The sequence below is a fragment of the Zootoca vivipara genome, chromosome 1 (genome assembly GCF_963506605.1).
Source record: "Zootoca vivipara chromosome 1, rZooViv1.1, whole genome shotgun sequence".
Lineage (NCBI taxonomy): Eukaryota > Metazoa > Chordata > Lepidosauria > Squamata > Lacertidae > Zootoca > Zootoca vivipara.
In genome coordinates this window covers 9,611,658-9,626,916 of record NC_083276.1, presented here as the reverse complement: position 1 = coordinate 9,626,916, position 15,259 = coordinate 9,611,658, and the positions used below count along the sequence as shown (strand labels likewise).

Sequence of the window (15,259 nt, the reverse complement as noted above, 5' to 3'; positions counted from 1 at the left end):
TCTAACAACCTAACACCCCGGACCCGCACTCCTTTAAGCTCTCCTTTGGTGAAAGCTTGGTTTTTATTTCCTGTTTAGGAGTCTCCGGCATGCCGCATTTAATTCATCCGAAATATTACTTGCGAGCCAGATTCAATTACTATAATGCATAACAGATCAGAGCACCCATATCGTTTACTTTTTACATACATCCAGCCATCTGTCCACAATAGCGTTAGCCTCATTCTCGAAGGGAGGGTCTTCCAAGCTTTTCATTTTGTTCAGCTGGGACTGAAGGCTTTTGCCGATCTGGTTTATTCTGTCAATGTCTTCGGAATGGTTGTTAAATTCTTGTTTTACCACGTTGACCTGTGGGAAAGTGGTAATAATGCACCTGTAAGCAGCTTAAATTTGGGGCAATTTAAAGAGGAAGAACCCTGGGTGCCTATTCATAAGAAATACAGGGCTTTTGAAGTTACTTCTGATATTTTTATTCATTTTTTAAAAAACCATAAAAATAAGAATCAGAAATGAAACAAACAGATACCATTAAGAGCAAAGAAAAATACTTATTTGTAGTAACATTTTGTTCAGAATAAGGTCTACACCAGTTATGTTATCTTTCAGGCAGGTTTAACAGTTCTGCCTTCTCCTTCTTTAGGAAGGCATGACTTGTCAGCCTGTTCATTGTAGACAAAACTTCATTATTTGTTTGCCTGCTCATTTTGTTTTTTAAAAATTGTATCCAGCCTCAAGCTTTTTCTATTCTAAAATTTCTAGGCTGCTTACAGTACTACTGAAAACAACAAAATAGAGCATTAACACAGCTGTTTAAAACACATTAGAAAAGAGAGAGAAACAAAGCCACAGTAATCCAATAAAAAGAACCTCAAAACTGCAACACCAATCAATTGAACATTAACATCAGGCGTCAGTCACATGATTCTGGTTTCCGGATTAATTTACACAAGATTTTGGAAGGGGAAAAAATATTTTATTTTATTTGCTTCAGATATTTTGTGCAAACGATTCTGGAAGCCTCAGTCATGTGAAATAAGAACTGACTTTCTGAATTTTTTAAAATTGGAAGACCTATATTTGGGTATAAGGGTGCAACACAATCTAAACCAGTAGTTTCCAAATGCTGGAGACAACATGGCACAATGTTTTGCTTTTTAACTTTCCATCTCAGAACTCTATAAGGCTGCTTGTTTGTGCACCGATGGAGCACGGCCACTGAAACCCTGACCTCTAGCGTCTGGCGATTAGACAACATTCATTAACTAGGTCTTTGTTTTCTGGCAGACAATGAAGTCTGTTCTGGAGTAGATACAGCTGGGCAGACGGTGAGAAAGTAGGGCAAAGGGCTTGACGCAACAGATAGCAGCGAACCCGCTCTCCTAGCCTTTCCATGGGGAAAATAACACCGAAATTCTGCAACCTGGCTGGTTTCTTCCCTTGAGAGAGAGTGGTGTATGGATTTGGGCGCTTGACACTTATTTTTGAAAAGAAATAGTTTTAATTTAAACCTATATGACAGTTTGTATGCGGGATTGGTATTCGTGCGTGTGTGTCTGTGTGTGTGTTTGGAGCGGCATATAATGGCTCTGGGAATGTGGGTGGCACTGTGGTCTAAACCACCGAGCCTCTTGGGCTTGCCGATCGGAAGGTCGGCGGTTTGATTCCCCATGACAGAGTGGGCTCCCGTTGCTCTGTCCCAGCTCCTGCCAACCTAGCAGCTTTAAAAGCACACCAGTGTAAATAGATAAATAGGTACTGCTGCGGCAGGAAGGTAAACGGCGTTTGCGTGCACTCTGGTTTCCGTCACGGTGTTCCGTTGCGCCAGAAGCGGTTTAGTCATGCTGGCCACATGAGCCGGAAAGCTGTCTGGAGACAAACGCCGGCTCCCTTGGCCTGAAAGTGAGATGAGCACTGCAACCCCATAGTTGCCTTTGACCGTCCAGGGGTCCTTTACCTTTTACCGTTACCCATAATGGCTCTCCTGTGTGCCTTTATCCCTGCTTCATTGTCATTGCAATATTTCAGCCTACACATGAGGTCACAAAACTTAAGACCAGGGATCATATGCAGCACTCCAGCCACTCTCTATATGGCCCTTGGAATTCTTATCATGACACACATACCCCCATGAATACCAACCGGTTGCTGGATGTAACAAGAAGGCAGAGCTCTGGACCTAGTTTCAAGTTTCCCTTATACTTTGAAGCAGAGGTGGATAACTTGTGGCCCTACAGATGTTGTTGGGGTCCCTCCTGTCAGTTCCACACAACATTGTCAACCATCAGGGGTGATGAGAAATGGAGCCCAACAACATCTAAAGTTGACTTCTTCCGATTTAAAGCCTACCTTTGCAACCATACAAACCCGTTTCTTATTTCATTGTATAAAAAAACGAAAGCTAGGATTCCGTGGCCACTATACAAATGGTGCAGCTTTTATCTCCTTTTGCACGGTACCGCAATAAACTCACCATGGCAATTATCCTCTGCAAGTTCTCTTTTCCCATGTAAGACACTTGCTGAGACAAGGTATGCTCTTGCTTCTGAATAATGCCTGTCAGACAGTTCTTGCAGCTGTGATATTGCTTCAAGAGCTCCATCACTCTTGCACAGTGTTCCTGCCTATTTGAAAGAAAGCAAAGCAAAAAATGATTAACGCGTTGGCAGGATGGTCTAAGCCCAAAGGCACTCACTTTCCAAATCAAGGGATCTGGGTTTTAGAACAGAACCCAAGCAACATCAAGAGGGCCACAGGTTTACAGTCTTGCTTTGCAACCACAGGAACTAGAAACTTGCTTTTTAAAAAAAAAAATGAAGCAAGGCTTCATTTGGAACAGGAAGATCTTTTAAAGTACTTCCTGACCAAGAGGATCCAATGGACATCCATCCAACTCCTGGGAATTTGAGCTTTATGTAAAGGAGAAAGAGAGAGCACAGGGTCATTATTCTACAGTAGAGATTCAACTGCATACCAGAAACTTACGTTTCTGCAATTGAAATAGATCAATGCATTCTGGCACCAGAAATCCACTTTCTTCTATTAAAAAAACCCAACAGTTTTTGCAGTAAAGGAAAGTTAGGGGGAATTGTGCTAAAAAGTGGACGACTCTCAATTGATGGGAAGTTAGGTTTCCATCAACTGGCAGCTTTTAATATGGAGCAGAATTCCATTGTGTAGTCTCCTCTTTGCATGATAATAATAATAATTTATAATCATTTATTATTTATACCCCGCCCATCTGGCTGGGTTTCCCCTGCACTCCCTCTAGCCCAGGGTTTCCCACAGTTCCCATCACCCCTGACCGCTGGTTCTGCTAGCTATGGATGATGGGAGTTGTAGTCCAAAAACAGCTGGAGACCCAAGTTTGGGAAACCCTGGTCTAGAGGGGAAGCGGTGATCTCCCAGCAGGTGGTTTGCTGCTGCTTACCAGGGAGAGAGGGAGAGGCAAGGTGGCAGCAAGGCCGGCACTGCAAAAACATGGGTGGAGCCAATATGGTGCTTGCCCCTCCCACTCTCCTCCCTGTAAGAAGCACTGCCAGGAGGTCAGTTAAGAGAAAGGAGGGAGAAAGGTTGTTTTCTGCTGCTCCAGAGAAGCGGACACGGAGCAATGGATTCAAACTACAAGAAAGAAGATTCCACCTAAACATTAGGAAGAACTTCCTGGCAGTAAGAGCTGTTTGGCAGTGGAATTTGCTACCAAGGAGTGTGGTGGAGTCTCCTTCTTTGGAGGTCTTTAAGCAGAGGCTTGACAGGCATATGTCAAGAATGCTTTAATGGTGTTTCCTGCTTGGCAGGGGGTTGGACTGGATGGCCCTTGTGGTCTCTTCCAACTCTATGATTCTATGATTCTAAGAGCCGCTGCCCCATCCCACTGTCCTGCTCCGGAAAATGTTGCATGAAATCACACAAACTAAGCCTCTCACTTTTCGGCAATGGCAAGCTTTGCTTTCTTCCACAAGCCCTCTGTGAGTTTCCACTGCCGCTTGACTTCTTCCCCCTGGCCATTCGCGGACCGTGAAAGCCGGCTGGCGGCTTCATTCAAGGACCTCATCTCCGCAGCAAGGCGGTCCAGCTTTTGCCTCAGTTCGCTGATCGACTTCAACCTAGAAACAGGAACAAGTAGCATCAGTTTTTGTCACCTGGGCTGCTGGGTATTTGGGGTGTTGAATAATACAATTTCCATGCCACTGCCTGGTATAAAAGCTCCTATGCATGCTATGCTCCTCCCACTTCCATAGGGTACCTTACTGTTTTTCAGTTTGGTGATTTAAAACAATGAACCCTAACATGGGCATAGCCAGGGGTTTTTTTTGGGGGGGGGGCAGGACAGAAGGAGGACAGAACCAAGTTATCAGCAATATAACTGCTCAGTTAATTAAGTATTTCTATTTACTTATTAAGGGACCCAGGTGGCGCTGTGGGCTAAACCACAGAGTCTAAGGCTTGCTGATCAGAAGGTCGGCGGTTCGAAACCCTGCAACGGGGTGAGCTCCTGTTGCTCGGTCCCAGCTCCTGCCCACCTAGCAGTTCAAAAGCACATCAAAGTGCAAGTAGATGAATAGGGACCACTCCGGCAGGAAGATAAACAGCGTTTCCGTGTGCTGCTCTGGTTCGCCAGAAGCAGCTTTGTCATGCTGGCCACATGACCTGGAAGCTGTCTGCGAACAAACGCCGGCTCCTCGGCCTATAGAGCGAGATGAACGCCGCAACCCCAGAGTCGGACACGACTGGACCTGATGGTCAGGGGCCCCTTTACCTTTACCTTTTTATTTACTTATTGGATTGGGGGAGCAGCTGAACCCACAAACCCTAAAGCAAACCCTAAAGTAAAATGTCCCCTTCACTGTCCAGTCATATAGACACCCCTTTTATCTTCCCCTAACCCATTTTCCTGAGGCAAAATATCCTCAACTTTATTTGACTGAATCTGAGAGAGGGAAAAGAGAAACCTCACCTTTGCTGAACAGCAGGGATCGTTGGCTCCCTCAGGCCTATTCTGCTTATCTTAACATGCACGTCCTGGATGTTTTTAAAGAGATCACTGTTCTTCGAGGCAAATTCTTCCTGAGCCTCCCTGTTCTGGCTGATGTCTTGTTCCTCCACGGAGCCAACCGCAGGGTTCTCATTTACAGGTAATGCAGCGACGAGGTCTTCGCAACACATCTTTTTCCCGCTTTCGTCATCGTCGATGTAAATGCGGACTTGCTTCAACCTCTCGTCGAGGGATTTGGCTTCCCTTTTTAGCAGAGAAACCTCCTGCAGCGTAGCTTCCCCGGGTGATCCTGGGGCGAGGCTGAGAGGCACAGAGGCCCCCAAAGTCTGTTTCATGTGCATCAGCAAAGCCAGAAAAGTTTCCATGTCACGCAGGATTGTCTCAATGACCTGCATCTTGCAACCCAGCTCTCCCAACCGCAATTTGTATTCACCGGCGATTGCGCTTGCCTCTTCCCAGGCTTTTGGATCAACCTCTGTTCTTTGACGCCTGCCTTGTTCTAGCAAGTCGCACTGTTTGGTACAATTTGCTATAGATGCCTGCATTTTCTGAAAAGCAAGGGATTGTAACGGCGATAAGAGAAATTGCGCTGTAAAAAGCAGCCCTTAGCATCAAGTCCATCACATGCAGGGGTTGGGTTGGGCCAGAGGACTCTCGTGGTCCCTTTCAACTCTATGATTTTATTATCTGTCAAGCATAGGGGATGAGTGATGGGACCCATAGGAAGAGCACATGCTTTGCATTCCCTGTAGGCCCCTAGAAGGTCAAGCTCTTGGGCATCTCCAGGAAAAAATGGCCAAGTAGCCAAAAGAGCACTTAGGGAGTGCCTGTCATCCTGTGTTCCTCAAACTTTGGTTCCCAGCTGCTGTTGGGGACTACAACTCCCATCATCCATGACCAGTGGTCCTGCTAGCTAGGGATGATGGGAGTTGTAGTCCAAGTTGGGGCCCCACGTTTGAGAAACACTGTCCTAGATAATGCTGGGCTAGGCAGGTGAATGGTTGACTCAGCATAAATAGCTCAAACAGCTCCTCTTCCCACATAAACCAACCCAGATCCTGTGATTGGCATCTGAGATCCTTTTCTGTGTTCCTCCTCCATGCGAGGTCTGAAGGTGGTGACACAGAATTGGGCCTTTTTCAGCTGCTTGCAGAATGCTCTCCCCAGGCACCATCTTGGTCTATTTTTAGGGACTAGCCAAAATCTTTCCTTTTTACCTGGGCTTTTGGCCCTTAATTTGGAGGGCTTCAAGTATTAGTGGGGCAGGATCTGTAGGGGGTTTAGAAACACACTTACTGGCCCAATCCGGGAGCCCTTCCTTAAGCCAACACGAGATTCTGAGAAAGAATAATAAGCACAAACCTTCACTTTCTTGAAGGGAAGGCTAGTGTTATTTAGCATGCTCTGGGGAATGTCTCTCTGGCGGAGCTCTTCGTCCGCGTTGCACAGCTGAAGCCATTCACTTTCTACAGGTGCTAGAAGGGCTAAAACAGCCTTTAAAGAGTGAATCCTACAAAACAAGAGGATAAATTTGATCAGGAGACGTGGAGAATAAATCATTTGTGGCTCAGTCATGGAACACCTGTGTCAAGGGCTTCCCAGCACGGCAGATAGGTAGTTACATGTTTATTGTCATAGACAACACTTACAACATAGCTGCCAAGTTTTCCCTTTTCTCGCGAGGAAGCCTCTTCAGCATAAGGGAAAATCCCTTAAAAAAAGGGATAACTTGGCAGCTATGCACTTACAATCGCTTCTAGAAGCAGAAGCAGAAGAGTTTGGATTTGATATCCCACTTTATCACTACCCTAAGGAGTCTCAAGGGACGCGGGTGGCGCTGTGGTCTAAACCACAGAGCCTAGGGCTTGCCAATCAGAAGGTCGGCAATTCGAATCCCCACAATGGGGTGAGCTCCCGTTGCCTGGCCCCTGCTCCTGCCAACCTAGCAGTTCGAAAGCACGTCAAAGTGTCAGTAGATAAATAGGTACTGCTCCGGCAGGAAGATAAACGGTGTTTCTGTGTGCTGCTCTGGTTCGCCAGAAACGGCTTAGTCATGCTGGCCACATGACCTGGAAGCTGTGCACAGGCTCCCTCGGCCAATAAAGCGAGATGAGCGCCGCAACCCCAGAGTCGTCTGCGACTGGACCTAACAGTCAGGGGTCCCTTTACCTTTTACGATTATCTGCCATGTATGTGTATATTTATTTACAGGGCACATTTTTCATTAAAAATAAAAAGATACCAGCATGGAGATGTACAGCATGCAGAATTGCAATAAGATCAACGAAAACATCAATTTAAAAACGGCCGGGGAAAAGAAAGTCATTTTTCATATTTATTTCTGCAGATGTCCCTGGAGCGCAAACGCCACCCCCCCCATCCTTGATTACTGGCCCTGTGAGCTGGGGCTGAAGGGAGTCCCAACAACATCTGGAGGGAACATCTGGCGGGCTGCCCCTGATAGTCCGACTCCTCCCCAGTCTCTACCGTGTTTCCCCTATTTTAAGACGTAGTCATTATATAAGCCATAGCAGGATTTTAGGCATTTAGGAAATATAAGCCATACCCCGAAAATAAGCCATACCTCCGAGGAGCGAGACCGCTGAGTGCCCCAGCCAGCCAGAGGGACCCAGCACGCTGGCCGCAGCAAGAGTATAGAAATAAGAAGTAAAGCAGAGAAAGAAGTCACAGCGAAGAGGGGTGTCCGGCAAGCGGCGTGGGCTGCCGCCGAGCAGGGCCGCCGAGGGGGAGGCAAGGGTGTGCGCGGATCCTCGGGGCCCCGCAGGCAGAGCTCAGTGCGGGACCTTGTGCTGGACTCCTGAGGGGGGGAGGCGATGGGGCGCGAGAGTCGACTGCTTTTCAGCAGATGCTGCCGCGCAAAGCAGCTTTCTGCGTCTCGGGAGGGAGTTGCGGGCGAAGAGGCAAACAATGTGAGGCTTGAGGTGGGCGAGACGGAGGGGCGGAGAACAAAAAGTCTGGGCAGCAGGCGGCTGCACGCACCGTGGCCTCGAGCGCAGGCTGGGGAAGAGGAGGCGAAGGAGGCGCGCTCAGTGCTGTGGGGGCTGAAGCATGGTGCAGTGCCCCGAGCCTCTGGGAGCCGGCAAGAGCAGGAGGCGGCTTGCCAGGTCGGCATCCAGCAGTGCACGCAGAGCACCCCAAGCCTCTGAGAGCCAGCAGGACGAGGAGGCGGCTTGCCGGGTCGTTGCCCAGCAGCGCGCGCGGAGCGCCCCGAGCCTCTGGGATTGTTGTTGCTGCTGCTGGCTGCCGGAGGCTTGGGGCGCTCTGCGCGCGCTGCTGGGCGACGACCCGGCAAGCCTCCTCCTCGTCCTGCTGGCTCTCAGAGGCTCGGGGTGCTCCGCGCGCCCGAGCCAGCAGCCTGGCCTCTCTTTTATTGCCTGCCCGAGGCGGCCTGCCACCCCGCCACCAAAACCGGCGGCTGCAGAGCGGAGCGCTCCGCAGCGCCAGGCGGAGCGCAGCGGCCTGGCCCCTTTTTTTCTTTTTTGCCTGCCGCCCCGCCACCGGAACCGGCAGCTGCAAAGAGGAGCGCTCCGCAGCGCCAAGCGCTCGGAGCGCCCTGCAGCGCTGGGCGGAGCGCAGCAGCCTGGCCTCTTTTTGTTTTTTGCCTGTCGCCCCGCCACCGGAACCGGCAGCTGCAGAGAGGAGCGCTCCGCAGCGCCGAGGGCTCGGAGCGCCCTGCAGCGCTGGGCGGAGCGCAGCGGCCTGGCCTCTTTGGTTTTGGGTTTTTTTGCCTGCCACCCTGCCACCGGAACCGGCAGCTGCAGAGAGGAGCGCTCCGCAGCGCCGGACGAAGCACTGAGCCAGCGGCCTGCTGCCTTGGTGCCTGGAACCAGCTGCTGCTGCAGCGCCGCACAGAGCGCCCAGCAGCACCCCAGCCAGCTGCCTGGCCCTTCCGAGGAGGCCTTAAGGTACAAGACATCCCCTGAAAATAAGACACCGTGTGTTTTTTTGAGTAAAAAAAAGAATAAGACGGTGTCTTAAAAAGGGGGAAACACGGTATGTGTAGGCTGTACCTCTCCTTCAGAGCATTCCAGGCTCTGTTCCACTCTCTGAGCAGCTCTTCCTGAGACTCATCTGCTGTGACGGAAAACTTGCCTAGCAGCAAAACCATCCTTTCAAACTGTTTCCAAGAAGAATCGCCTTCGCTCTCCAAGGCCTGAAACAAGAGGAAGAAAATGCTGGTGATAGAAATGACAAGAGGTGCAAAGGTTAACAAATCTAAAATGTTAACAAGGAGTTTAAATGTTAATGATAATGTGGCAATTGTTCAGATATAACATCCACAAGGATAAATATGCATTGCATGACTTGGATGTTGTTGTTTTATTCTGCTATGCAGCAAACACTGTTCTGTTCTATAAAGCTGAACAGCAAGCCTATCGAAATGTTTTATTAAACCTTCAGAAAGTGATATTTCAGTTGCAGACCACAGGTTTCATGGTTTGCTTATTTATTTATTTATTTATTCATTCATTCATTCATATAAGTATTTTTTTAGTTTAATTTTTTATTGAATTTCTGTTTTACATTTTAGAATATTCACTTAAACAACCTTAAAATATCAATGACTTCCCTCCCTCTCTTTCCATGGTTCATTTTGCACAACATGAATCCCTGTATATTTTATATAATCTAAACCATTCAGTATTCCATTCTACATCCATTAAAACTTATTTACACTGTTGAATTTATCTTAATGCTGTCTACGTTTCCAAATAAACACAATTCTCCTCCATATATTCAATAAGCATTTTCCAATCTTCTTTAAACGTATGTTCTTCTTGTTCTCTTATTCTATACATTGGGTCCACGAGCTGCTCATATTCCATCGATTTAAGTTGCAAATCTTCTTTAGTTGGGACTTCACTCGTTTTCCATTTGGGGGCTAACAAAACACGAGCCGTGGTTGTGGCATACATGGAAAAGTGGCATACCTTTTCCATTCATATAAGTACAGTGGTACCTCTTGAGAGTCCCATGGACTGCAAGAAGATCAAACCTATCCATTCTTAAGGAAATCAGCCCTGAGCGCTCCCTGGAAGGACAGATTGTGAAGCTGAGGCTCCAATACTTTGGCCACCTCATGAGAAGAGAAGAATCCTTGGAAAAGACCCTGATGTTGGGAAAGATGGAGGGCACTAGGAGAAGGGGACGACAGAGGACGAGATGGTTGGACAGTGTTCTCGAAGCTACGAACATGAGTTTGACCAACCTGCGGGAGGCAGTGCAAGACAGGAGTGCCTGGCGTGCTATGGTCCATGGGGTCACGAAGAGTCGGACACGACTAAACGACTCAACAACAACAACAACCTCGGGTTACAGACGCTTCAGGTTACAGACTCTGCTAACCCAGAAACAGTACCTCAAGTTAAGAACTTTGCTTCAGGATGAGAACAGAAATCGGGTGGCGGTGGCGCGGCGGCAGTGGGAGGCCCCATTAGCTAAAGTGGTGCTTCAAGTTAAGAACAGTTTCAGGTTAAGAACGGACCTCCGGAACGAATTAAGTTATTAACCCAAGGTACCATTGTATTTCTATGCTGCTGAGTCATAAACAACCAGGGCAGCGCGATGCATTAAACACCCACAAAAACAGGACAGATAATCTTTACAGTGATTGCCTAATAACAAAATAAAACATTAAAAGAGGTGCCTGAAAGTCAAAAGCAAAGAAGGATTGGCTGCCAAATCTCTACTGGAAGAGGGTCCCACAGCATGGGACCAGCAACGCCAAATGCCCAACTTCTACTCAGGCCTCTAAAACAGGCATCCCCAAACCTGCGGCCCTCCAGATGTTTTGGACTACAATTCCCATCTTCCCCGACCACTGGTCCCCTTAGCTAGGGATCATGGGAGTTGTAGGCCAAAACATCTGGAGGGCCGCAGTTTGGGGATGCCTGGCATAGCCTCTGGTTAATTCAGAGATCAGCCTAACTACACAGTAGGGTTTTTGATATTTACCTCCAGCTCTTGCAGCTTATTCTGAAGGCTGAAAATATCTTTCACACCGCCAGTAAAGGCAGATGCTGTTTTTTCTCTGATGGTGTCCAAGCAAAGCTTCAGATTATGTCGTTCTGTGTGGTAGCTAGAGAAAAACAACAACTATGGTTATCATCAACCACGAGGAATATTCATAACCCACCCTTCGTCTAGGCCAGGCATAGGCAACCTTGGCTCTCTAGATGATTTGGAACTACAACTCCCATGATCCCTGACCATTGGCCCTGTTACCTAGGGATCATGGGAGTTGTCGTTCCAAAACATCTGGAGAGCCAAGGTTGCCTATGTCTGGTCTAGGCAGACAAGAGAGCAGGGTGCAACACGTAAAAATGTAACGCACAATGATAAAATTATAAAGTGACTCTGCAAATGGCAGAAGCAATGGAAGATACAGAGCAGAGTAAAACATCACCAGCTAACTAAAGCATACATCAGGCATCCCCAAACTGCGGCCCTTCAGATGTTTTGGCCTACAACTCCCATGATCCCTAGCTAACAGGACCAGTGGTCGGGGAAGATGGGAATTGTAGTCCAAAACATCTGGGGGGGGCGAAGTTTGGGGATGCCTGGACTAGAGCATGCTGGCTAGAGCGGATGGGCTTTGGTGTACAATAACAAGCTGGGGGGTACCACATTGGCTACCCATGAATTAGACTGCCCACCTCTTTTTCCTGGGCAAAATAGGCTCAACAAAATAGGCCCATTGCGAAGTTCTGTCTCACTGTGACAAGAGTTAGAAGAGTAATGGCGTCAGCAATGACCAGCGAAGGAGTTTGAATTCTAACCCATGAAGGAATGATAATACGTAGCTGAGATTCAATAATTTAAAATTATAAAATTTTGAAAGGACTAATCCCAATTTAAATTTAGATTTAAATGGTTGCATCAATTCTGTGAATTGGATTGTAATTTTATCATATTCTTTTAACCCAATCAACAATATTTGTCACAATTTGTCTTGTCTTTGACCGTACTAAAGATATTTACAACGATATATGTCAGGCATAAAAAGAATGCACTTTTCATGCGATTCTTCCTTTTTTTTTACTCATTTCAAAACACAAGCAAGCCATGAACCAAAAGGTCAAATCAAGACAATACAGTACTGAACGCCAATTTTGTTTCATTGATTAGGAAAATACAAAAATGTGATGACGACGACGATGATTTATTGAATTTATATACCGTCCTATACCCAAGGATTCAGGACAGTTCACAGAAAAGATCAACATAAAAACCACAATATATACAATCAAAATAAAAACAACAAACCCACCACCACCCAAAAAAGCCACATAGGACGTTTAAAATCACATTTTAAAAGGGTACAGTATAGGATGTCAATCAGGTCAACCAAAGGACTAGTTAAAAAGGAACATTTTCGCCTAGTGCCTAGAGGTGTATAATGAAGGCACCAGGTGAACCTCCCTGGGGTGAGCATTCCACAGAAGGGGAGCCACTGCAGAGAAGGCCCTGTTCTGGTGTTGCCACCCTCTCAAGGAGGAGGCACACGAAGAAGGGTCTCAGAAGATGATCTCAGGGTCCGGGTAGGTTCATATGGAAAGAGGCGGTCCTTGAGGTATTTTGGTGATGATGCCACTTTGCTCCTGATACTTTTGGTATACAATTATTCATTGCTGCTTCCACATTCTATATTGGGCAGTACCTCTTTTGCAATTCCTTCAGAGACAAGTCTCCATGTATTCCAAACTTCTCTGCACTCTGAAGTTTCTTTTCTAGTTCCACGTCTCCTGGACCCTGAACAAAATATCAAAACCTCAGTTTCAATCCATAATAGCAAATTATAAACATACATGTAATTTTATTAGAGCTTTTTTTTTTCCTCCCCAGGTCAGAGGGGAAGGGGTAAAAGAGACAACACTTTCATGAGGAACGGCTTAGGGAGCTGGGTGTGTTTAGCCTGGAGAAGAGAAGGTTAAGGGGTGATATGATAGCCATGTTCAAATATATAAAAGGATGTCATATAGAGGAGGGAGAAAGGTTGTTTTCTGCTGCTCCAGAGAAGCGGACACGGAGCAATGGATTCAAACGACAATAAAGAAGATTCCACCTAAACATTAGGGAGAACTTCCTGACAGTAAGAGCTCTTCGACAGTGGAATTTGCTGCCAAGGAGTGTGGTGGAGTCTCCTTCTTTGGAGGTCTTTAAGCAGAGGCTTGACAGGCATATGTCAAGAATGCTTTGATGGTGTTTCCTGCTCAGCAGGGGGTTGGACTGGATGGCCCTTGTGGTCTCTTCCAACTCTATGATTCTTTGATTCTATGATACTAGACTAGAGGCTTTATTTTAAAAGGTTTTTAAGCCACACGGAAAATTCTGCCATACAGTTCCCTTCCCAATTCAGAGTCCCCTACATGCACTGATGAACACATGGTGCTCTTGAACATTAAAGTTTTCCCATTAGTTTTAATGTAGAGAGAAGCTTTGTATGCATGAAGAAGCTGCTGTACACATGAGTAGTGGGCATCTTTAGTAGTAATAATAATAATAATAATAATAATAATAATAATAATAATAATAATAATAATGGTCACAGGCATTCTTTCTGCCCAGAATGCCCAGGAATTGCATTGTGTTGTTAGGGGCGAAAGGAAAGGGTTACCAGAAGAGGCGGTGAAGCTAAAAATACAATTTGGGGGTGGTATGGAGGGCAGGGGACCACTGTGTCACCATAGATAAGCCCCTGAATTCTGAATAGTGTTTCTTTTAATTATTAATTAAATTTATACCCTGCATTTCCTCCCCAAGGAGTCCAGGGCAACAAACAAATGCACAATTTATAAACGAAGCAAAAACGCTCTAAAATTGTCAAGGCATTCTTTAAAAAAAAGTTTGTTTGTTTGTTTGTTTTATTTTTTAACATTTCTGTACCGCTTTATATTTTTAATAAAAAACCTCAAAGCGGTTTGTGGCATATAGAATCAACAAATCAAGAAAACAATAGCCGTGCGATGTTCCTCCAGCCTCATGAGGAGCCTCTTTTGTAGGGCTGTGTGAGTGTGGGCCCGCCCCCTAGGTGAGGTGGAAAGGGCCTTACGGGAAGCAGCCTTCACGCCCCACAGCCGGGCGATGTTTAGAACATCTAAAAAGCAGTTTCAGTACACAATTCTAAAATCAATTATAGTTAAAACATTATTTCAATCCAATGATTCTTCTCCTTTTCTGCCACCTAAAAAAATCTGGTAAAAAGTTATCATCTGAGAACTTTTTTAGTTCAGCTCTACTCTACTCACAATACATGCACATATAATTGTAGTATACTGCAAGTTAGGGAATGGGAAACTGCCGGCCCTCCACATGTTGCTGGACAACAACTCCCATCATCCCTCACCATGTCATATTGGCTGGGGCTGATGGGAGTTGAAGGCCAACAAGGCTCCAGACTGCTAAGGCCAGTTTAAAAATGCTTCAAACAAATGCATATATGAAGATACAGTGGTACCTCGCAAGACGAATGCCCTGCAGGACGAATTTTTCGCAAGACGAATGCGTTTTGCGATTTCAATGGAGAGTCACAATACTAAGTTTCCTATGGCGCACTTCGCAAGACGAATTTTTTTCGTCCCATAGGGTGCCTCGCAAGACGATTTTTTTCCGTCTTGCGAGGCACCCTATGGGAAACCGCACTTCAATGCGTTCCTATGGGAGCCGCGTCGCAAAACGAATTTTTCACTATACGAAGCGACTCGCGGAACGAATTAAATTCCTCTAGCGAGGCACCACTGTATAGGAAATCAGGACTAAAGCAAAAATGGGGAAATTGCTGGGAAGCACAGGTCACCCAAGGTCTTTAGGGGGGGGGGGGATTCCTAATGGCAAGTGCTATTCAACAGTTGAACAGCCTGCAGCAGTAGGTGGTCTCTCCAAAAAAGTATAAATAAGAATTAGACCAGGGGTCAGCAACCTTTTTCAGCCGTGGGCCGGTCCACCGTCCCTCAGACCATGTGGTGGGACGGACTATATTTTGAAAAAAAAAATGAACGAATTCCTATGCCCCACAAATAACCCAGAGATGCATTTTAAATAAAAGGGCACATTCTACTCATGTAAAAACACACTGATTCCCGGACCGTCCACGGGCCAGATTGAGAAGGCGATTGGGCCGCATCCAGCCCACGGGCCTTAGGTTGTCTACCCCTGAACTAGAGTGTCATGGATACTCTGGGAATTCATTCTTGCATTCATTACTCTGATTCATTGGGAGCAAAGTGTCACATGGGAAGCATCCCT

At 46.5% G+C, this 15,259-nt stretch overlaps 1 protein-coding gene across 4 annotated transcripts in view; it reads right to left on the bottom strand.

Moving 5' to 3' along the window:
- SYNE2 (spectrin repeat containing nuclear envelope protein 2) overlaps positions 1 to 15,259 on the bottom strand; it is a 233,425-nt gene that overhangs the window by 153,206 nt on the left and 64,960 nt on the right. For all 4 annotated transcript variants that reach the window (XM_060271444.1, XM_060271437.1, XM_060271442.1 and 1 more), the window contains exons 24-31: positions 12,675 to 12,766; positions 10,970 to 11,093; positions 9,025 to 9,167; positions 6,356 to 6,503; positions 4,955 to 5,541; positions 3,924 to 4,103; positions 2,471 to 2,621; positions 190 to 348 (exon numbers count right to left, since the gene is read on the bottom strand). In XM_060271444.1, coding sequence (XP_060127427.1) covers positions 190 to 348; positions 2,471 to 2,621; positions 3,924 to 4,103; positions 4,955 to 5,541; positions 6,356 to 6,503; positions 9,025 to 9,167; positions 10,970 to 11,093; positions 12,675 to 12,766 — 1,584 coding nt within the window. The remainder of the gene's footprint in view (positions 1 to 189; positions 349 to 2,470; positions 2,622 to 3,923; positions 4,104 to 4,954; positions 5,542 to 6,355; positions 6,504 to 9,024; positions 9,168 to 10,969; positions 11,094 to 12,674; positions 12,767 to 15,259) is intronic.